The sequence below is a fragment of the Symsagittifera roscoffensis genome, chromosome 6 (assembly GCF_963678635.1).
Source record: "Symsagittifera roscoffensis chromosome 6, txSymRosc1.1, whole genome shotgun sequence".
Taxonomy (NCBI): Eukaryota; Metazoa; Xenacoelomorpha; order Acoela; family Convolutidae; genus Symsagittifera; species Symsagittifera roscoffensis.
The window spans coordinates 41,665,292-41,688,887 of NC_087067.1; the positions used below are offsets into that span (position 1 = coordinate 41,665,292).

The 23,596-nt window shown below is 34.6% G+C and overlaps 2 protein-coding genes across 2 annotated transcripts in view; both read right to left on the reverse strand.

The window, feature by feature from the left end:
• Window positions 1–7,852: 7,852 nt before the first annotated feature.
• Window positions 7,853–14,105, reverse strand: LOC134847562 (uncharacterized). The gene is made up of 5 exons (XM_063864638.1): window positions 13,753–14,105; window positions 11,665–12,903; window positions 9,611–10,357; window positions 8,917–9,270; window positions 7,853–8,391 (listed from the first exon to the last, which is right to left on the reverse strand). The coding sequence occupies exons 1-5, from the start codon at window positions 14,072–14,074 to the stop codon at window positions 7,883–7,885; spliced, it is 3,171 nt and encodes a 1,056-aa protein (XP_063720708.1). The 5' UTR covers window positions 14,075–14,105; the 3' UTR covers window positions 7,853–7,882.
• An 8,350-nt stretch (window positions 14,106–22,455) lies between these two features.
• The window catches only part of LOC134847564 (uncharacterized), a 318,779-nt gene continuing 317,638 nt past the window's right edge, over window positions 22,456–23,596 (reverse strand). Inside the window, exon 21 of the mRNA XM_063864641.1 lies at window positions 22,456–22,999. Within this exon, the coding sequence (XP_063720711.1) occupies window positions 22,781–22,999 (219 nt within the window). The 3' untranslated portion in view covers window positions 22,456–22,780. The remainder of the gene's footprint in view (window positions 23,000–23,596) is intronic.

Below are 23,596 nucleotides of genomic sequence, written 5' to 3' on the forward strand. Positions count from 1 at the left end.
TTTTTTTTATATCTAACTTTTTAAAAAAAAAAATGAAAAATCACAAAAAACACCATATCTCAACGAAAAACATATGGATTTGAGCAGTCATACTTGGACGCTAGGTTTGCAGCCCTTGAGGGTACCCTGATAGCCACCCACAATAGGGTTGAGAAATTCAAGTTTAGTTAGTTTTTTTATATCTAAGTCTTTTGGAAAAAAAATGAAAAATGACAAAAACCGCCATATCTCGACAAAAAGAATAAGGATTTGAGCATTCATACTTGGACGCTAGATTTGCAGCCCCTGAGGGTAACCTGATAGCACCCCACTACAAGGTTGAGAAATTCAAGTTCGGTTAATTTTTTATCTAAGTTTTTTAAAAAAAAAAGTGAAAAACTCATAAAAAACGCCAATCATCTCGAAAACCACGAAGACTTGAGCAGTCCTACTTGGAAGCTAGATTTGCAGCTCTTGCGTGTATCCCAATAGCACCTCACTATAGGGTTGAGAAATTCAAATTCGGTTAGTTTTTTATCTCTAACATTTTTGAAAAAAAAACGCCATATCTCGACGAAAAGCATAAGGATTTGAGCAGTCATACTTGGACGCTAGATTGTCAGCCCTCGAGTGTATACCAATAGCACCTCACTATATGGTTAGGAATTTCAAATTTGATTAGTTTTTTGATATCTAACTTTTTTGAAAAAAAAAAAAATGAAAAATCACAAAAAACGCCATATCTCGACGAAAAGCATATGGATTTGAGCAGTCATACTTGGACGCTAGATTTGCAGCCCTTGAGGGTACCCTGATAGCCATCCACTATATGGGTTGAGAAATTCAAGTTTGGTTAGTTTTTTTTATATCTATGTCTTTAGGAAAAAAAAACAAAAAATCACAAATAAAGCCATATCTCGACGAAACGCATAAGGATTTGAGCAGTCATACTTGGACGCTAGATTTGCAGCCCTCGAGTGTATCCCAATAGCACCTCACTATACGGTTGAGAAATTCAAATTTGATTAGTTTTTTTTATATCTAACTTTTTTGAAGAAAAAAAATGAAAAATCACAAAAAACGCCATATCTCAACGAAAAGCATATGGACTTGAGCAGTCACACTTGGACAATAGGTTTGCAGCCCTTGAGTGTACCCTGATGGCCACCCACTATAGGGTTGAGAAATTCAAGTTTAGTTAGTTTTTTTTAAATCCAAGTCTTTTGGAAAAAAAAAGAAAAATGACAAAAAATGCCATATCTCGACAAAAAAAGCATAGGGATTTTAGCAGTCATACTTGGACGCTAGATTTGCAACCCCTGAGAGTAACCTGATAGCACCCCACTACAAGGTTGAGAAATTCAAGTTCGGCTAGTTTTTCATCTAAGTTTTTTGAAAAAAAAAAAGTGAAAAACGCATAAAAAACGCCATATCATCTCGAAAACCATGAAGACTTGAGCAGTCATACTTGGACGCTAGATTTGCAGCTCTTGTGTGTATCCCAATAGCACCTCACTATAGGGTTTAGAATTTCAAATTCGGTTAGTTTTTTATCTCTAACATTTTTGAAAAAAAATTACAAAAAACGCCATAGCTCGACGGAAAGCATAAGGATTTGAGCAGTCATACTTGGACGCTAGATTGTCAGCCCTCGAGTGTATCCCAATAGCACCTCACTATACGGTTGAGAAATTCAAATTTGATTAGTTTTTTATATCTAACTTTTTTGAAAAAAAAAAAATGAAAAATCACAAAAAACGCCGTATCTCGACGAAAAGCATAAGGATTTGAGCAGTCATACTTGGACAATAGGTTTGCAGCCCTTGAGTGTACCCTGATGGCCACCCACTATAGGGTTGAGAAATTCAAGTTTAGTTAGTTTTTTTTAAATCCAAGTCTTTTGGAAAAAAAAAGAAAAATGACAAAAAATGCCATATCTCGACAAAAAAAGCATAAGGATTTTAGCAGTCATACTTGGACGCTAGATTTGCAACCCCTGAGAGTAACCTGATAGCACCCCACTACAAGGTTGAGAAATTCAAGTTCGGCTAGTTTTTCATCTAAGTTTTTTGAAAAAAAAGTGAAAAACGCATAAAAAACGCCATATCATCTCGAAAACCATGAAGACTTGAGCAGTCATACTTGGACGCTAGATTTGCAGCTCTTGTGTGTATCCCAATAGCACCTCACTATAGGGTTTAGAATTTCAAATTCGGTTAGTTTTTTATCTCTAACATTTTTGAAAAAAAATTACAAAAAACGCCATAGCTCGACGGAAAGCATAAGGACTTGAGCAGTCATACTTGGACGCTAGATTGTCAGCCCTCGAGTGTATCCCAATAGCACCTCACTATACGGTTGAGAAATTCAAATTTGATTAGTTTTTTATATCTAACTTTTTTGAAAAAAAAAAATGAAAAATCACAAAAAACGCCGTATCTCGACGAAAAGCATAAGGATTTGAGCAGTCATACTTGGACGCTAGATTTGCAGCCCTCGAGTGTATCCCAATAGCACCTCACTATACGGTTGAGAAATTCAAATTTGATTAGTTTTTTTATATCTAAGTCTTTTGGGAAAAAAACGAAAAATCACAAACAAAGCCATATCTCGACGAAACGCATAAGAATTTTTGCAGTCATACTTGGACGCTAGATTTGCAGCACTTAAGGGTAACCCGATAGCCACCCGCTATGGGGTTCAGAATTTCAAATTCGGTTAGTTTTTTTTTATATCTAAGTCTTTTGGAAAAAAATGAAAAATGACAAAAAACGACAAATCTCGACAAAAAGCATAACGATTTGAGCAGTCATACTTGGACGCTAGACCTGCAGCCCTTAAGGGTAACCTGATAGCACCCCACTACAAGGTTGAGAAATTCAAGTTCGGTTAGTTTTTTATCTAACATTTTTGAAAAAAAAAATGAAAAATCACAAAAAACGCCGTATCTCGACGAAAAGCATATGGATTTGAGCAGTCATACTTGGACGCTAGGTTTGCAGCCCTTGAGGGTACCCTGATAGCCACCCACTATAGGGTTGAGAAATTCAAGTTTGGTTAGTTTTTTTTATATCTAAGTCTTTTGGAAAAAAAAACGAAAAATCACAAATAAAGCCATATCTCGACGAAACGCATAAGAATTTTAGCAGTCATACTTGGACGCTAGATTTGCAGCCCTTAAGGGTAACCCGATAGCCACCCGCTATGGGGTTCAGAATTTCAAGTTCGGTTAGTTTTTTTATATCTAAGTCTTTTGGAAAAAAAATGAAAAATGACAAAAAACGACAAATCTCGACGAAAAGCATAAGGATTTGAGCAGTCACACTTGGACGCTAGACCTGCAGCCCTTAAGGGTAACCTGATAGCACCCCACTACAAGGTTGAGAAATTCAAGTTCGGTTAGTTTTTTATCTAAATTTTTTTGAAAAAAAGTGAAAAACTCATACAAAACGCCATATCATCTCGAAAACCATGAAGACTTGAGCAGTCATGCTTGGACGCTAGATTTGCAGCTCTTGAGTGTATCCCAATAGCACCTCACTATAGGGTTGAGAAATTCAAATTTGATTAGTTTTTTTATATCTAAGTCTTTTGGGAAAAAAACGAAAAATCACAAACAAAGCCATATCTCGACGAAACGCATAAGAATTTTTGCAGTCATACTTGGACGCTAGATTTGCAGCACTTAAGGGTAACCCGATAGCCACCCGCTATGGGGTTCAGAATTTCAAATTCGGTTAGTTTTTTTTATATCTAAGTCTTTTGGAAAAAAATGAAAAATGACAAAAAACGACAAATCTCGACGAAAAGCATAACGATTTGAGCAGTCATACTTGGACGCTAGACCTGCAGCCCTTAAGGGTAACCTGATAGCACCCCACTACAAGGTTGAGAAATTCAAGTTCGGTTAGTTTTTTATCTAACATTTTTGAAAAAAAAAATGAAAAATCACAAAAAACGCCGTATCTCGACGAAAAGCATAAGGATTTGAGCAGTCATACTTGGACGCTAGATTTGCAGCCCTCGAGTGTATCCCAATAGCACCTCACTATACGGTTGAGAAATTCAAATTTGATTAGTTTTTTTATATCTAAGTCTTTTGGGAAAAAAACGAAAAATCACAAACAAAGCCATATCTCGACGAAACGCATAAGAATTTTTGCAGTCATACTTGGACGCTAGATTTGCAGCACTTAAGGGTAACCCGATAGCCACCCGCTATGGGGTTCAGAATTTCAAATTCGGTTAGTTTTTTTTATATCTAAGTCTTTTGGAAAAAAATGAAAAATGACAAAAAACGACAAATCTCGACGAAAAGCATAACGATTTGAGCAGTCATACTTGGACGCTAGACCTGCAGCCCTTAAGGGTAACCTGATAGCACCCCACTACAAGGTTGAGAAATTCAAGTTCGGTTAGTTTTTTATCTAACATTTTTGAAAAAAAAAATGAAAAATCACAAAAAACGCCGTATCTCGACGAAAAGCATATGGATTTGAGCAGTCATACTTGGACGCTAGGTTTGCAGCCCTTGAGGGTACCCTGATAGCCACCCACTATAGGGTTGAGAAATTCAAGTTTGGTTAGTTTTTTTTATATCTAAGTCTTTTGGAAAAAAAAACGAAAAATCACAAATAAAGCCATATCTCTACGAAATGCATAAGAATTTTAGCAGTCATACTTGGACGCTAGATTTGCAGCCCTTAAGGGTAACCCGATAGCCACCCGCTATGGGGTTCAGAATTTCAAGTTCGGTTAGTTTTTTTATATCTAAGTCTTTTGGAAAAAAAATGAAAAATGACAAAAAACGACAAATCTCGACGAAAAGCATAAGGATTTGAGCAGTCACACTTGGACGCTAGACCTGCAGCCCTTAAGGGTAACCTGATAGCACCCCACTACAAGGTTGAGAAATTCAAGTTCGGTTAGTTTTTTATCTAAATTTTTTTGAAAAAAAGTGAAAAACTCATACAAAACGCCATATCATCTCGAAAACCATGAAGACTTGAGCAGTCATGCTTGGACGCTAGATTTGCAGCTCTTGAGTGTATCCCAATAGCACCTCACTATAGGGTTGAGAAATTCAAATTCGGTTAGTTTTTTTCTCTAACATTTTTGAAAAAAAAAATTACAAAAAACGCCATATCTCGACGAAAAGCATAAGGATTTGAGCAGTCATACTTGCACGCTAGATTTGCAGCTCTTGAGGGTAACCTGATAGCAACCCAACAAGGTTGAGAAATTCAAGTTAGTTTAGTTTTCTATCTTAGTTTTTTGAAAAAAAAAGTGAAAAGCTCTTAAGAAACGCCATATCTTGAAAACCATAAGAATTTGAGCAGTAATACTTGACGCTGGAATTACAGTCTTTCATTGAACCCTGATAGCACCCCACTGTAGGGTTGAGAGATTCATGTTCGCTTAATTTTTTTATATCTAAGTTTTTTGATAAAAAATGAAAAAGAAAGCAATATCTCGAATACCAAAGATTTGAGCAGTCACACGTGGACGTCAGATATGCAAACACTGAACTTATACCCTGGCAGTACCCAGCTACAGGTTTGATAACTTCACGTTCGGTTAGTTTTTTTTCGAAATTTTTCGAAAAAAAAAGTCCAAAAAAAATTATCTCGAAAACCGAAATGATTTGAGCCGTTATACTTGGACGCTAGATTTGCAGCCCTTGAGTGCTCCCTGATAGGACCCCACTATAGGGTTGAGAAATTCAAATTTAGTTAAGTAAACTGTGAAACAAAAACTTTGATAGTCTTACGTTGCGTATAAAGGAAAAATTGTAAAGAGTTTTAAGGCTTTCGAGCTCCAACAAATTTTGAAGCGCTGACTTAGGTAAACTTTTCAACCCTTGCATGTTTCAGTGGTTTAACAGACCATAAAAAGGAATTCTTAAACATGTGTCAAATGAAATTTTTTTAACGTTTTAATATACGATATAGCTTAAACATGCAAAAAATAATACGTTGAAAAAGGTTTAAACATGCTATTATAGGGTTCTCTTAAACATGTCAACAAAGGTACTTCTCAAACATGTGTCACATGAAACTCCAATTAAAAAATAGATAGATACATATTTAATTAACACGCTATGCCATCAACTTGAATCAATTTTAACTGAAACTCCTCTAACCTAAAGCAAACTAAACTAGTTATAAATTGAACTAATTCCACGCAGTTTAAGAACTGAAAAAATCAGTAAGAAAACCTTACATACGAAAAAAACCGTGAGGCAACAATTTGTAACAGGCGACAATTCGTAACAGGAGACAATTGGTGACAAGCGACAATTGGTAACAAGCGACAATTCGTAACAAGCGACAATTCGTAACAGATTGAGTGAGGAACACTGATTCACGCGCAGTATTCCTCTAGTGCCGGATGTAAGCGCAGCGGAGCAAGCGTGTTCTACTTGACAGTGCCTTGTTACGAATTGTCGCCCTGCTGAAAAAAAGACTGAAAACTTAACGCACTAAATGTTTAAAAAAATCGTTCCTAATAGAAAAGTTTGAAGTGTATAAAAACCAGGAAACCATCAAATTTAATTAAGCACAGAAAATGAAAAAAATATACCAAACAATGAAAAAAGAAAACACCCGGCAAGCAAGCCGACAAAAATTAAGGAAAAATTTAAAAAGTTGTTGATAAAATCATTTTTAATCTTAAAATTTTTAAGCTGTACACTCATTTTCACCTCAGTAGCTCTAAGTCAGCTAATAAACTACAGCTGATAAACGAGCAAATATGATAAGAAAATGAAAATCCTATAAGCAAATTTTTAACGGGAAAAAGTTTAGTACCCTATTGCAATACCCTTGCTTCGAAAGGATAATCTTCTTACGGAACATTGCTTATTGATGTATCCAGAAAAAATAACATGTTTAACAAACATGAAAAAAAAAATGTTTAAAAAATTAACGTAATTTAATGTCTGGAAGGGCTGTTGAAAAATCATTTCAGCTTATTTACAACCGCCATTCGCCAACCGATGTTAATAAAGATTCTCTTACACAAATTGACTAGAAAAAGATAGCAATTTGATAAAATAAGCTAAAATCCCTGCTAAACCTTTATTTTTGATCATTCCAAAGTACAATTAACATGGAGGGGAGCTTTTTTGCTTTGGTTGAATTTCTGTTCCATTAGGAAAATGGCATAGGCACGTTTGATACTGAAACCAGTTCATTCATAAATGATGAACAAGACTGCTCGTATCAGGGCGAAGCCCTGAATGTTCCGACTGCCTTTTAAGGTTTATGGAGCAGCAGTAATAGCATAAAAAAGTTAAATGAAATAAAATAAAATGAAACTTTTTTTTTCTAAAATTTGAAGTTTTTTATGAAAATCATCCCCCCACACGCCATATAAAGTACAAAAAGATAGATTTAGCTCCTTGTAACAAACCAATTAAGGCAAATAAGCTTCTTTCAACCAATTTGGAACGATTTATAAGACGGATTAAATCTCCGCTTACGCGTTAATAGCGCGAATTATATCGCGCGTTAATTGTCCCAAATTGCTCAAAATGACCAAAATGGCAATCTTTAAACCCTCATAACTCCACGAAAAATGATCACAGGTGAAATATCTTTTCAAATTTAAGCTCAGGACAACAATATCTTTTGAATGATATAAAAAAATTCCGTCAAAAATGGCTAGTTAAAAAGTCGAAATTTGTCTGAAGAAAAAAAAACCCACCCCGAGCACAAATATTCCGTTACTTTCGTACCGAAAGTCGGAACAAAAAGCCTCACTGTGTTTCTAGCAGTTTTGAAACAAATACTCGGATTCCTTGATTAGTGCTGATTCCATTAGAATTTTCAAAATCTTCTCAAAGGAGAACGCCTGTAATTTTAATTTTTAATTAAGAGAAGACCTACGTGTTGCTACTATTTTAAAATATTTTCGGCAAGCCGACAATTGACAAATCAGTTCTTAAAGAGTTCAATGACAAAACAGGCTCAGTTAGTAGTTTCTTCATCACCGAGTTTACCGTTTCGATTCCCATTTGTGCATGAAGACGGCAAGTGACGTCATTATCTCTTTGGTAGACTTTACTTAATACGTTGTATATTTCTTTCAGAGCAGCGCCGTCCAAAATATCAGACAAATTGTTCTCCTTCGTCGAAATTAATTTCACCATACTACTCAAAAGCATAACTGAACTTCTTTTGAACATTAGTTTGAGAGAGTTCGTATCCCTTTCTACCGAATCAAACAGATCTGATTCTTCGTGCTTCAAATCGAAAGTCTCACAAGGTTTTTTGTCGGATGTGTTTTGCGAGTTATTACGTTCAGTTGACTCCAATTTTATTTCCCAGAGAAGTGAAGACTTAACAGCATTGATTGACATGTAAGTTATCTCGTAGAGATCCAAGTGTAGCGAAGGTCCCAGCTTCTCAACTAAAACAATACGCATTTCATTTTGATTATTCTGTCTTATGTGTTTCTCTCTTACCACTTAAATTGTATTTTAAGAAAATCAGTTCCCCTGTCCTGCAAAAATTTTGGGTTGAAAAACTGGAGATTATTCAAAAAATAAGTAGAAAAATCTGTCGCTTGAAATCCAACTTTTCTATTGGTTAAAGACTACTAAGCGGACTACTATTAAGTCTCGTTTAAGGCCGCCAAAAGGCGCGCTTCACCGCGGCTTTGCGGCGATAACCGGATCTTATTTTCGTATAGCATCCTAATTCTGTTGGCAAGCGCGCAAAATTTTTGATTTCTGCTGTTTGATTTTTTGTTGTTTGAACAACAGACAATACATTTAATTATTCACTGGATCCACATTTGACCAATCAGAATTCGAGTTGAAAAATTTTGGGACAATCGGGACTGATATTATATTTTGGGTTCTATGAACAATTGGACCTATAATTTACTCACCAAAAACGTTGTATACAAAAATAGCTTGCTTGAATTACTTACCAATCACAGCCAAGTTCGCAAAACTGCTTGCTCTAATAAGCCACGATTTATCAGCTTTACAATTGAACAAAAGTGTGTTCAAAAACTGATTGCGATTTGCAACAATCATCTCTCCTCTTTCGACTAAAACTCGAGTCACGCTTTCTCCTAATTTTGATACAAATTCATCGTCCAATGAGCTTTCAGTATTGCAGTAAAGTGTCAGCAATCTAGATATCTGATTGGCTGGTAAGTAGAGACTGATGTTGGCCAATGAGATTGCAGCTGACAGGTAGAGATAAGAGTCTTCATCTTCAAGACTGGCCAGAACTGTAGCAGTGATTTCGGGGAGTTTTTCCACTGCGTACTTGTTGCCTAAAATTATTATTAAAACATATTTAATAATCATTTGACTAAAAAATGCACGTTCGAAAGCAGAAGTTGATCACGTTTTTCCTGACTACTGTACTTTTGCTGTTTGATAGTGGAGTTTGCCTTCTTTTTAACACACGAAACGAATTTAACTTCAAAAATAAATCAAAAGTCTAACCGCGGAAAAAGTAAGCTTGAACCTGAACAAATTTTAAGACTGTTCCTGGAAAAAAATCATCACGACGTGTATAAAAACCTTCACTTCGTTCATTGACTCTAAAAAAATTGTCTCTTGAGCTCTTTGAACTTCCGAGATCTTGAAAAGGGTAATAATCCAACTTACCATTTTTCACCAGCTTAGAAACATTTTTCATTCCTGCCGCTCTCAACGGCAACAGCGCCTCGTGCATTAAACCGAAAGCTTCCCGGAAACCGTTTTCTTCTGAACTCAGTTTTTCATCGGTTGGATTTCTCGCCGGTAAATTCGAATCTAAACTTCTACTTGACGTTCCAAAACTGGTTCTGTATTTGACAAAGAAAGTGTCAATTAAATTTTGCAATTCTTTCAATATTGTTGAAGTATTTTTAGATTCTGAAAATTCATCAATTTCAGATTTACTACAATCAATTTTCGTTTTCCAAGACTCAATTTCTGTGGCATTATTATGCAGTAAATCGAGGGATTCGCTGTTTAGACCCTGTTTAACTTCGGCCAAGAATGTCAAAATGGAGAGCAAAATTTGAACAATGTTGACTAAAAAGTCCGACAAGTCGCTCACATCACACGACTTAACATTTTTCATTATAGTGAAAGAGCATTTCAGAAATGTTTCGACGTTCGAGTATAATATATGAGAATAATTTGAGAAAAATAACTGCAAACTTTCAGCATATAAATTCAAATGTTTCGCTTTTCTCGAAAATGATTCTTTTTCGGTGCATTGTTCATATAATGAATCTTTGTGCAGAAAACTTGTCAGGGAGTTCAGAATCCAATCGACAGCCAAACTTTCCACGTTTTCAGCCAAAAAAGGGAGCAAGCTATGTGTGATAATTGCGAAATCCATTTCCGATGTTGCTCGTTTCCGGCCTGAAATAAAAATTACTTATTTGCTATATATTTATTTTGCTAATTGCTTGTAGAGATTTTTTACCATTAGAAAAAAGTTTAACGGGTAAAAAATCCACTAATTACAACAAGACTGCTCGTATCAGGGCAAAGCCCTGAATGATCCGACTGCCTTTTAAGGTTTATGGAGCAGTAAAAACATTTAAAAAAATTAAATGAAATAAAACAAAATGAAAAAAAAAATTCTAAAATTTGAAATTTTTTATGAAAATCATCCCCCCACACGCCATATAAAGTACAAAAGGATAAAATTAGCTTCTTGTAGCAAATGAATTATGGCAAATAAGCTTCTTTCAACCAATTTGGAACGATTTCTAAGAGGGATTAACTCTCCCCTTACGCGTTAATAGCGAAATATATCGCGCGTTAATTGTCCCAAATTGGCCAAAATGGCAATCTTTAAACCCCCGTAACTTTACGAAAAATGGTCACAGGTAAAATATATTTTCAAATTTGAGCTCAGGACAACAATACCTTTTTTCAAATGATATAAAAAAAAATCCGTCAAAAATGGCTAGTTAAAAAGTCGAAATTTGTCTGAAAAAAAAACCCACCCCGAGCACAAATATTCATTACTTTCGTATCGAAAGACGGAACAAAAATTACAAATACCTAAAAAGCATCCAAAAAACTATTTTTGAAAAAAAGGAAATATTAGGTAAGATAAATCAGATTAGCTTTTATTGTTTCTTCAGACAAATTTCGACTTTTTAACTAGCCATTTTTGACGGAATTTTTTAATATCATTCACAAGGTATTGTTGTCTTGAGCTTAAATTTGAAAAGATACTTCACCTGTGATCATTGTTCGTAAAGTTATGAGGGTTTAAAGATTGCCATTTTGACCAATTTGGGACAATTAACGCGCGATATAATTTGCGCTATTAACGCGTAAGCCGAGATTTAATCCTTCTTATAAATCGTTCCAAATTAGTTGAACGAAGCTTATTTGCCATAATTGATTTGTTACAAGGAACGAAATCTATCTTTTTGTATTTTAAATGGCGTGTGGGGGGATGATTTTCATAAAAAATTTCAAATTTTAGAAAAAAAAGTTTTCATTTTATTTTATTTCATTTAATTTTTTTAATGTTATTACTGCTGCTCCATAAACCTTAAAAGGCAGTCGGAGCATTCAGGGCTTCACCCTGATACGAGCAGTCTTGTTTGAATTTATTTGATATGGAGCAATTCGTAAACATTAAGCCTAATAACATAGCCTATATATTTCCAACGTCAAGCTACACCGCCTAACTAATATCATCTCACCAGTGATGTTTCCGTCAGAATTGAGATCGAACTCTACGCAGATTCGAAGCTCGCAAAGATCTTCCACCCATCGTTCAATTAATTGCACTGCATTTTCTCCCAGACAACTCAGAATATCGGCTACTATTTTAATAATTGTCTGGCAAACGTCAAAATTTCTAAAACCCGCATATTTTTGAAACAAGAATGTCATCAGCATATTGAACGATCCCGTTGCCGACAAAACCTGTCGCAATTGTTCCGCATAGTCCTCGTTCTGCTCTGCATTTTGGGGATTATTAACCAATGCGAGCTGACTCCGATTTAAATTGACAGAAGTCAATAATAAATCGTACCAATTAACAAAAGCATGAAATCTTTCGTTTGATACAACTTCTCCGCAATTGATCAGGCTGTCGAAATTTAGTTCTGAAATAGCCAAGTTTTCAAATTTAGGCACAATGAATTCCATCCAAAAGCTGTTATGCATTACAAACAGTTTATGAATTGCCACAATAGCAAACTTTTTGTAGCTTTCTTGGTTAGAGTTCGTGTTCATAAAAGACACTTTAGCTGATACTTGGCAAAATAAAGACCAAATTTGGGCAACGACGACTCTCAAATATTCACTTTTTTCTTTGTGCTTTGGAATTGTGAGAACAATTTCGGCAACAACTTGGATTCTTTCATCAACCATTTTTTGGTCGTTTTTAAAATTTCCTGATTCAACCAAAAGAGTCTCCAACAGACAAATAACCCCTGATTTCGAATCAAGCCAAAGGGTGTCAGAAATTACTTTTCCGCAAGAAATGCGCAACCAGTTCGGCGCTGGTTTAAGTTTTACTCTTTTCGTTTTTACATCTGTTACGCGCGATGAATTGAAACCGAAATCGGAATCACTGTCTTTACTTGCGCCTTGAAGGATAAATAATTCAGACAACAAAATAGGTTTGTAGCAGTTCTTCATCAACTTTTCCAGCTCGTCACAAAAGAAAAGTCTGTCGTATGCCTTTGAATCGTTTTGGAGTACTTTTCGATAATGAGGTGAAAAAGTCAACTGCATAACACCAGGTAGAAAATCTGGAAGAAATCGGCTGAACAAAAAATACCCACAGAATTCGGACCACAGAAGTTTCGACAGTGTTTTCAAATTCAGTTCCAAGAGTGAGACGGATTGAAGAAATGATTTGGTGAAAGAGCCCAGAGCAGATTTGACGTCAATAGCCAAATTACATTTGTCATTGTGGGGAAAGCCAACACCTAAAACATAGCAAAAACAGCGCTGGAAAAGTTTACGAAATAAGACATACGGAAATTTAAAGAAAATATTATTTGTTAACGAACTATAGAAGAAAACTGAACTTTGTCTTCAGACTTTTTTTTCTAAATTGATCCACGAGGGAAAGGACCTATGTACAAGCTGTTCAACTCTTTACGAATAAGCGCTGTTGTGTACCAGCTTAAAAACAATGTGTAACAAGACTGCTCGTATCAGGGCGAAGCCCTGAATGTTCCGACTGCCTTTTAAGGTTTATGGAGCAGTAATAACATTAAAAAAATCAATGAAATAAAACAAAATGAAAAAAAAAAAATTTCTAAAATTTGAAATTTTTTATGAAAATCATCTCCCCACACGCCATATAACGTACAATAGGATAGATTTCGCTCCTTGTAACAAACCAATTATGGCAAATAAGCTTCTTTTGACCAATTTGGAACCGATTTTTATGGATTAACTCTCCGTTTACGCGTTAATAGCGCGAAATATATCGCGCGTTAATTGTCCCAAATTGGCCAAAATGGCAATCTTTAAACCCCCGTAACTTTACGAAAAACAATCACAGGTGAAATATCTTTTCAAATTTGAGCTCAGGACAACAATACCTTTCGAATGATATTTAAAAATTCCGTCAAAAATGGCTAGTTAAAAAGTCGAAATTTGTCTGAAGAAAAAAAAACCCACCCCGAGCACAAATATTCCGTTACTTTCGTATCGAAAGTCGGAACAATAACAATGTTTTTTTTTCCTGAACCGAACTGAAGCAGGCAATGAGCAGACAAACTGTAGTTATGATAGTTTTTTATACAAATTTCCGATACAATACAGACCTTCTTCCAAGAAAGGAGACACACCCATGACACAGAAGATTTCAATCGACTGCACAATTGACCTCTGATCTTTCATCGAAATTCTCTCGAAACTACACAGCGCAAGTCTATTTAAACACGACCGAAGTTCCTTGATAAAATTTATAACCGAATCGGCCGACAGTTCTTGGCTTTCGGGGAACAGAACTTTCAATACTGCAGCTTTTTCAGATGACTCGATATTTTCTTTCGATATCTCTTTTTCTTCATCGTTTACGACGGATGAACTGTTTTTTTGGATCAAACTTGTAAGTTGACTTATAATAGATCTGTCAGGCTCCATGCTTGAAATCTGAAAACATGAAGAAGCAAAAATATGATCCCAAATGTCCAACCGCCAAATGATTGATTGTTCATTGAATTGTTTGAGCCAAAGCGTTGCAATTGGTTGTAGAGCAGCTGCACTTCTAGTTCTTGTCAGTTTTTTAGTGGATAACAAACAATTAAAGTGAGTTAATGACTCATCAATAACAGAAATTATAATGGTACTTGAGTGAAACGTAGAATGATATCTCAAACAAAAAAATATACGAAAGACAAGGACAGCCTGTTGCTATGGAAGTCGTACAAAAAAATCCAACCATATTCATGAAAAAAAAATAAAAAAAGGATTTTTTGTTTGTTTTTCAAGGTAGTGTCGTTATCTGTGCACGGTGCGATGAGAGAATCTGAACTAAAACCTGAAATTTAGGCATATTCCATATTCATAGTACAATAAGGCACATTGGACAACACTTATCTCGTCGATATTTGACTAAAACACGCAATTAAACATAATTTACAAAAAAAATTTGCAAATTTTTTATGCATTATTTAAGTGGCGAAAAAAACTTCGATCTTCGAAATCTAATTTTTACCGAAGTAAAACTACAGTTACAGGACTTAATTAAAAGTTTCACGGCTTATTCTCCGATAATAGGCTTGCTCGCCAGAATTTTTTGCTCGAAATTTGAAAATATAGTTCGACGTATATGATATTTCACAAGACCGATCCCGATGATTGGCTGCTGTACCTGATTTAGCGTGGAATTTAAAAAAAGATCGGAGCAACAAATTAATTTTCTCTAAGGCATTATCTGCTCTCAGCTGACTTGTTTTTATTTTAAAACAGGCAAGTTATAACTGACAAAAAAACATACAAAATGAAGAAAAAAAATTTTTGAAGCATTTACCCGAATTGAGACAAAGATTTTGTACCCCGACACAGGCATCACTATCGGATCTCAAATCATCCTAAGCAGTCCTGCTATTAACTTGCACTCCGGTACCTTTGATCTTACGAACAGTTATAACAAATTCAATTCGATCACGAATCGACCACAAACCAAAAAATGACTGTTGTATCTAATCTAGCACATTACTTTACGATAAAACTACAATTTTTGTATTCCCAATTTGAATAGGCACCGGAAGGCTGCATTGAAAGTGCCTTTTAAAAGCTAGTTGAAAAAACAACATCTTCATTTTTTGTGTCGATTAATCCTTATAATTACTTACTATAATTATTATAAAATCGTTCCATGCGGAAAACGAACAATTATTGGCCACTTAGATTCAAATACTTGTGGAAAACACAAACACAACAAAACAGTTTCTCGATATCAAAATGAAAGTCAATCAATATTTAATCGTATAACTGAGTTTATTATCATGCAGGTATAAATCTCTAATTTGATGTATAAGAAAAACTAAAAATCTTGCCGGATTTTGTATGATCTACAACAAATCAATGATCTACAACAACTCTATAAAAATTTATACCTATAACAATTGTTTCGCTAAACTTAATCATTGAAACACTTCGTATGTGTGCAGTTCGTGAATCGGGCCTATGTAAGTCATGCCAATCTTACTGCTTCGAATTTTGCTTTCCTGCTGATTATTCGTATTTCAAAGTTTTGGTGCATCTGCAGTACATCTCGGTTTGTTTTTGAGGTACAGCTAACATAAAAATTGTAAAGTGTCAAATTTGTGTATGTGACTTTTGTACACACTTATAATTTGTTCATTGCGCAACATACTTTGGTTTTCTAGAGAAATGAGATATTTTCTCACTTAATATCCACATTTCGGGTATGTTCAATGAGAGAGGAATAGCAAAAAATTTAAATGTCTAACGTCATTTTCTGTTTCAAGCTCTTTTCTTTGATATTAGATATAAGGCTTTGATTTCTTAGAGCTAAAATTATTGTTCCGACTTTCGATACGAAAGTAACGGAATATTTGTGCTCGGGTGGGTTTTTTTTCTTCAGACAAATTTCGACTTTTTAACTAGCTATTTTTGACGAAGTTTTTTATACCATTCGAAAGGTATTGTTGTCATGAGCTCAAATTTGCAAAAAATATTTTAACTGTGATCATTTTTCGTAAAGTTATGGGGGTTTAAAGGTTGCCATCGGCCAATTTGGGACAATTAACGCGCGATATATTTCGCGATATTAACGCGTATGCGGAGAGTTAATCCGTCTTAGAAATCGCTCCAAATTGGTTGAAAGAAGCTTATTTGCCATAATTGATTTGTTAAAAGGAGCGAAATCTATCCTTTTGTACTTTAAATGGCGAGTGGGGGGATGATTTTCATTAAAAAAATTTCAAATTTTAGAAAAAAATTTCATTTTATTTCATTTAATTTTTTTTAATGTTATTACTGCTCAATTAACCTTAAAAGGCAGTCGGAACACTCAGGGTTTCGCCCTGATACGAGCAGTCTTGTCTGCTTTTGTATTGGTTCATATTCAGTTTATTCCCTGTCAAACAAGTTTCTATGTTTTCACATACAAGTCATACTCTTTTGGCCAAGCTTCACCATATTCATTAGTATCGTCTGCAAAAAATACACCATTACTGAGCTTCTAAATTTTTTGAAAACATTGCTTGTAAGTCGTCGAACGAATAACAACTGATTATTCAGGAACTCCACCTCTCACTTTGCAGTGCAGTTTTAATTTGATCAGTTTCAACAAACTGATAACGATAAAGTTTAGGTTCGAGTTTGTTTTAGAATGGGGACTAACTTTTAACGAATCAATAAAAGTGCCAAAACTTTTTTTCTTAGTCAACCAAACACTTTCGATTGATTTGGGAGTTCTACATCGGCATCGTTTGAACAAAAAGTTTTAGTTTTCATTAAAACACTTATTTGGAGAAACCTAGCAAACCTCTAAATATTTTTGTTTCAAAAAGTATTCCAACGACTGATAATGGGATATTGCCTGTAATTCGAATGAAGTCTTGTTTCTTGCCTTTGCATGAGCAAAATTTTAGCAGAACTCAAACTTTCCGGATGAATTTATTAATCAATTAATTGATAAGGAAAAACTGATAAGGTGGAAAAATTGCAGGGCTAATTAACATTTGTAACCAATCGAGAGTCTGTAAGAAATTTGACTTTTGTGCTATGCAAAACTCTAAATGTCTCAATTGTTCTTGTTATGATACTTCGGAGAGAAATCGTGTTTCGAGTACTCTTTAGACTTCTTATAATTTGATTCCGTATTGAGCGTTTCAACAAATCTGGGTCAAACGTCCACAAAAAATCATGGAGCATTGCAGGTTATATATTCCTCAGAGGCATTGGTCACCACTTTTTGAAATTTTTGCTCGTTTCACGTTGTTGAATAACTCGATAAAATTTTTCTTTTCTACCTGTGTATCATAGTCTATAGCAGATGATTTCTTTAACATTGATTACTCATTGATTGCATTGTCTTAGAGAACGCTTGCTTCATCCATAGAATTTTGTAGAATAAGCTCATGATTTTGGCAATTTAACCTCTTACTTCAGTTGTAGGTTAACCCAGGTTTTATTTTTCCTTCGTTTTTTTATCATAATTTTGCAAGAGTTATTTGAACTTGGTTCGTAAGTAAATAGAAATCGTTGTTTTCCACTTCATGAAGTTGTCGAGCTATGTGAACTTCTTTGTAAGTAGAATCAAATCTTTGTTGAGGGGTATCAAGGAAAACTTGGAGATACTGATTTTAATTTCCAATAAAACGTTTTAAAAAACGTTTAGATTGATTTAGTGATGAGATTTATTGGATTCTGTTTTCTAAAGCAATCAATAAACACATCAATAGGCGTCAATTTTTTCCTACGAAATATAATAAGTGCTTTGAGTTTATCACCCATAAGTGCTCAATAGATACTTTTGTTTCAACAGTTGTCAATAATATCAAATTTGGCGCTCGAAAAATCAAATAATAATCTTCCGATTAAGCTTATTTTTTATCTTCGCATATCATTCAGTTCAAACTTCAAATTCTTGTAGCCTACAAAGCGAGAAGATTAGACTACCTTAGGATTCATTGCCAAGTAATTCAGTGAAAAACACCAGAACAACTTTGCAATGACACCAGTGGTCGGAACACTCTGTGCAACTTTGTTCAGCCTTTATAACCGCTCAAGTATTATGACAATATATTGTTCTTTTTTCACTTCGTTAATGCCAAAAAACAGGGAGAGCTAAAGACAAGGTACGTCGCATGGGAAGGCGATCTGGGTTGAAAATTAATCGGGAACTTGTTGATAACTCAGCTCAAAAGTGATCGGAAACTTGTTGATAACTCAGCTCAAAAGTGGAGTTTGAAAATCGATTTTCAAAAAAGCTCAAAAGTGGAGTTTGAAAATCGATTTTCAAAAAAAAAGATATTTAAAAAACCTAATTAACAGACTGCTGCAAACAAATTAGCTGAATTTAAAATGTCTAAAATCTTGAATACGTGATTTTTTCACTAAGCGGGCACAAAAAAACATCCAACAGAGAGTTGGAAAAGATTCAATGAACGCAAGAAAAAAAGACTTAATTTTTGAAAGATCTTCCGAAAGTCTAAAAAAAAATAGATGGCCTATAAGCTCTGTGACATTCTAGAACAATTTATGATTGACTTATTTCTGATAAGAACTCAATTAATTTGAGATAACTGAATCAATAGATAAAGCTTTTGTTCCACTGTGAAAACTAAACATTAAATCTCACTTTCGAAACCAGAAGTCGATCACATTTTTCGTGCCCTTCACGCTTTTGCTGTTCGATAGTTGAGTTTGATTTTCTTTTAAAAAAGGAAATAAATTAAACTGAAAAACATAAATTTAAACAAGGATAGCCAGTTGGTGTTCAAATAGCACAGAATTTTCCAACAACATTCATAAACACAGAGGCGAAGCTGCGCTTCGCACACACTAGCGAGAAAACGACAAAAACCAGCACTATAAAGAGAATGTAAAAATGAGCCTTGAAAAATAAAAACTGTGCTGTGGCGGATTCTATCCTACGATCAGGAAACTTAGAGTTTCCTGTACTCGCATCTGCAACACGGGCCCTTGACAAACTACGGCTCTTTTTCCGCCTCTCCCCTCCACAAATAGATACATCATCTAACAGAGAGGCGAAGCTGAGCTTCTCACTTCTTTCGATACAACAAGTATTGGATTAAAACAGCAAGACATTCAAGAACTATCAAAAAAAACTTCGAAGTAGACATCGTAGACCAAACAACAAGAAAAACGACAAAAAAAAAAGAAAATCACGTTTGTTGTATAAATTTATTTCAAAAATTTTCACAGACATCCAAAAGGCAATAAAACAGAAAAAATACTGATTTGTTTTTTGGAAAATCTTCCGAAAGACTAAAAAAAATAGATGGCCTATAAGCTCTGACTTTCTAGAACAATTTATGACTGACGCATTTCTGATTAAAACTCATTCAATTTGAGAAAACTGGATCAATAGGTAAAGCTTTTGTTCCACTGTGAAAACTAAACATTAAGTTTCACTTTCGAAACTAGAAGTCGATCACATTTTTCGTGCCCTTCACGCTTTTGCTGTTCAATAGTTGAGTTTGATTTTCTTTTAGCAAAGGAAATAAACTAAACTGAAAAACATATATTGAAACCCGGATAGCCAGGATAACCCGGATTGGTGTTCAAAAAGCACAGAATTTTCCAACAGCATTCATAAACACAGAGGCGAAGCTGCGCTTCGCAGACATTAGCGAGAAAACGACAAAAAAAACCAGCACTATAAAGAGAATGTAAAAATTAGCCTTGAAAATTAAAAACTTTGCTGTGGCGGATTCTATCCAACGATCAGATGTAGAGCTTCCTGTACTCGCATCTGCAACACGGTCCCTTGACAAACTACGGCTCTTTTGCCTGATCCCCCCTCTAAAAATAGATACATCATCTAACACAGAGGCGAAACTGAGCTTTTCACTACTTGCGATACAGTAAGACACTCAAGAAACAGCAAGACACTCAAGAACTATCAAAGAAAACTTCAAACGTTGTTATCGTTGACCAAGCAACTAGAAAAACAACGAAAAGAGAAAATCACGTTTTTTGCTTAAATTTATTTCAAAAATATTCACAGACATCCAAGTGGCAATAAAACAGAAAAAATACTGATTTGTTTTTTGGAAAATCCTCCGAAAGACCAAAAAAAATAGATGGCCTTTAAGCTCTAAGACTTTCTAGAACAATTTATGATTGACACATTTCTGATAAAAACTCATTCAATTTGAGAAAACTGGATCAATAGGTAAAGCTTTTCTTCCACTGTGAAAAGTAAAAGTTAAATTTCACTTTCAAAAGTAGAAGTCGATTTTATTTTTTTGGCCCTTCACACTTTTGCTGTTCGATATTTGAGTTTGATTTCTTTTTAACAAAGAAAATGAATTGAACTGAAAAACATATAATTAAACAAGGATAGCCATTTGGTGTGCAAATAGCACAGAATTTTCCAACAACATTCATAAACACAGCGGCGAAGCTGCGCTTTGCAGACACTAGCGAGAAAACGACAAAAACCATCACTATAAAGAGAATGTAAAAATGAGCCTTGAAAATTAAAAACTGTGCTGTGGCGGATTTTATTCTACGATCAGGAAATTTAGAGTTTCCTGTACTCGCATCTGCAACACGGGCCCTTGACAAACTACGGCTCTTTTTCCGCCTCTCCCCTCTACAAATAGATACATCATCTAACACAGAGGCGAAGCTGAGCTTCTCACTTCTTTCGATACAACAAGTATTGGATTAAAACAGCAAGACATTCAAGAACTATCAAAGAAAACTCAAACGTAGACATCGTAGACCAAACAACAAGAAAAACGACAAAAAAAGAAAATCATGTTTTTTATTTAAATTTATTTCAAAATTTTCAGACATCCAAGAGGCATTAAAACAGAAAAAAATATTGATTTGTTTTTTGGAAAATCTTCCGAAAGACCAAAAAAAATAGATGGCCTATAAGCTCTATGACTTTCTAGAACAATTTATGATTGACACATTTCTGATAAAAACTCATTCAATTTGAGAAAACTGGATCAATAGGTAAAGCTTTTCTTCCACTTTCAAAACTAGAAGTCGATCTTATTTTTTTTGCCCTTCACACTTTTGCTGTTCGATATTTGAGTTTGATTTCTTTTTAACAAAGCAAATGAATTGAACTGAAAAACATATAATTAAACAAGGATAGCCATTTGGTGTGCAAATAGCACAGAATTTTCCAACAACATTCATAAACACAGAGGCGAAGCTGCGCTTTGCAGACACTAGCGAGAAAACGACAAAAACCATCACTATAAAGCGAATGTAAAAATGAGCCTTGAAAATTAAAAACTGTGCTGTGGCGGATTCTATTCTACGATCAGGAAATTTAGAGTTTTCTGTACTCGCATCTGCAACACGGGCCCTTGACAAACTACGGCTCTTTTTCCGCCTCTCGCCTCCACAAATAGATAGATCATCTAACACAGAGGCGAAGCTGAGCTTCTCACTTCTTTCGATACAACAAGTATTGGATTAAAACAGCAAGTCATTCAAGAACTATCAAAGAAAACTTCAAACGTAGACATCGTAGACCAAACAACAAGAAAAACGACAAAAAAAGAAAATCATGTTTTTTATTTAAATTTATTTCAAAATTTTCAGACATCCAAGAGGCAATAAAACAGAAAAAAATATTGATTTGTTTTTTGGAAAATCTTCCGAAAGACCAAAAAAATTAGATGACCTTTAAGCTCTATGACTTTCTAGAACAATTTATGATTGACACATTTCTGATAAAAACTCATTCAATTTGAGAAAACTGGATCAATAGGTAAAGCTTTTGTTCCACTGTGAAAAGTAAAAATTAAATTTCACTTTCGAAACTAGAAGTCGATCTTATTTTTTTTGCCCTTCACACTTTTGCTGTTCGATATTTGAGTTTGATTTCCTTTTAACAAAGAAAATGAATTGAACTGAAAAACATATAATTAAACAAGGATAGCCATTTGGTGTGCAAATAGCACAGAACTTTCCAACAACATTCATAAACGATGTTTGGTGTAGCAAAACTAAGCTGTGCGCAGAAACTAAACATTAGAGAAGTTTTGCGTGTGTAAACAATTTTTACGTGGCAAAAACCACCAATAGAGGTAAATTAATATAAACTGATCAAAAACTACATTAAAAAAAGCATTTGCTCTGAGGCACTTCTTCCTTTTAATAACTCGTTTCGATAATTCGCAAACAAAAGAAGGAAATCATAGAAAATGATTATTTAACCTTGAAACCTTATCCAAGGGGTTCAAACGACAGTACACAATCATTGCCTACCCACCACAGATCTCATTCTTTAAGTAAACGACAATTTGTTCGAAAGCCTCAAAAACATTGCCAGTAATAAGATTTAAACTTTGTTTCAAAATTAAATACATTTTATTAGTTAGAATATAAGCATATAAAACTCGTATGTTTATAATTATATTCAAATTAAGTCATATTGGGGTCCAATCGGACGGTAAAATGAAGCAATCAAAAATAATTACAGATAAAAAATTAAATTATCGATTCGTGAGAAGTAATGAATCAATACTTTTGATTTAATCATTAATACAGAAAACGATCATGGCATTTTGGACAATAATTGGTCGAATTTTGATTTATATTTCATTCTAAGATGTCGGTTTGGACACTAAATGGTCGAATTTTGCTTCAATTCTTATTTTAGAGAAACTCGTCCGCTGAGTTTGAGATAGGAAGACTAGTAGGAAGCGGGGGCATAGAAGGAACTCCTTTTGTTTCCTTTCGTTCTATTGGAAGACAATATGCAGGGAATGTTCTGGTTTGGAGGAGCAAATCGCTAATTTTCTTCACCATTTCGGGTCTTTTGTCTATCTTTTCGCATATCTTCTTGTCTATGTCTGTCCCGGAAGTTCGCTTAATCTAAATAAAAAATAGCTTAGACAACCACAGATAGTTGAAATCAAGGATTTTTTTTCAAATTAGTGATGTTTTTTAGGGTGTGATGAAAGGATCTGAAGAACACAGCCAACAGACTGTTGGAAAAGAGTCAATGCACGCAAATAAGCAAAAAAAAACACTGATATCTCTTTTGAAAAAATCTCAACTTTCGAATTTCAAAAACAATGCCCTTGAAGCTTTTTGAATTTCTGGAACAACTAACGACCAAAATCAAAGGTCAATTTGAGAAAACTGGATCAATAAATAAATTATATATTTCGCAGGGAAATCTGATAATTAAATTCCACTTTCGATACTAGAAGGCCACGTTTTCATGACTTTTAGACTTTTGCTGTTCGATAGTGGAATTTGCCTTCTTTTCAACAAAAAAAGTGAACTTAAAAAAAATCAAAAGTCAAACCAAGAAAAATCAAATTTAAGCGTGAACAAATTTTGAGACTTTTCCTGAAAAAACTAAAAATATCATCGCGACCCATATAAGAGCCTGAACAACGTTCATCGAATCTAAAAAGCCTGAAATTTAGGTATATTCGACAGTCACAGTATAAAGGCAAATCG

Coding starts and splice junctions, on each gene's coding strand:
- LOC134847562 (XM_063864638.1), bottom strand. CDS start 14,074: ATGGAGCCTGACAGATCTATTATAAGTCAACTTACAAGTTTGATCCAA. Junction 9,271..9,610: donor TTCTAAGCTGGTGAAAAATG/GTAAGTTGGATT, acceptor TAATAATTTTAG/GCAACAAGTACGCAGTGGAA. Junction 8,392..8,916: donor TGCGAACTTGGCTGTGATTG/GTAAGTAATTCA, acceptor GTATTGTTTTAG/TTGAGAAGCTGGGACCTTCG.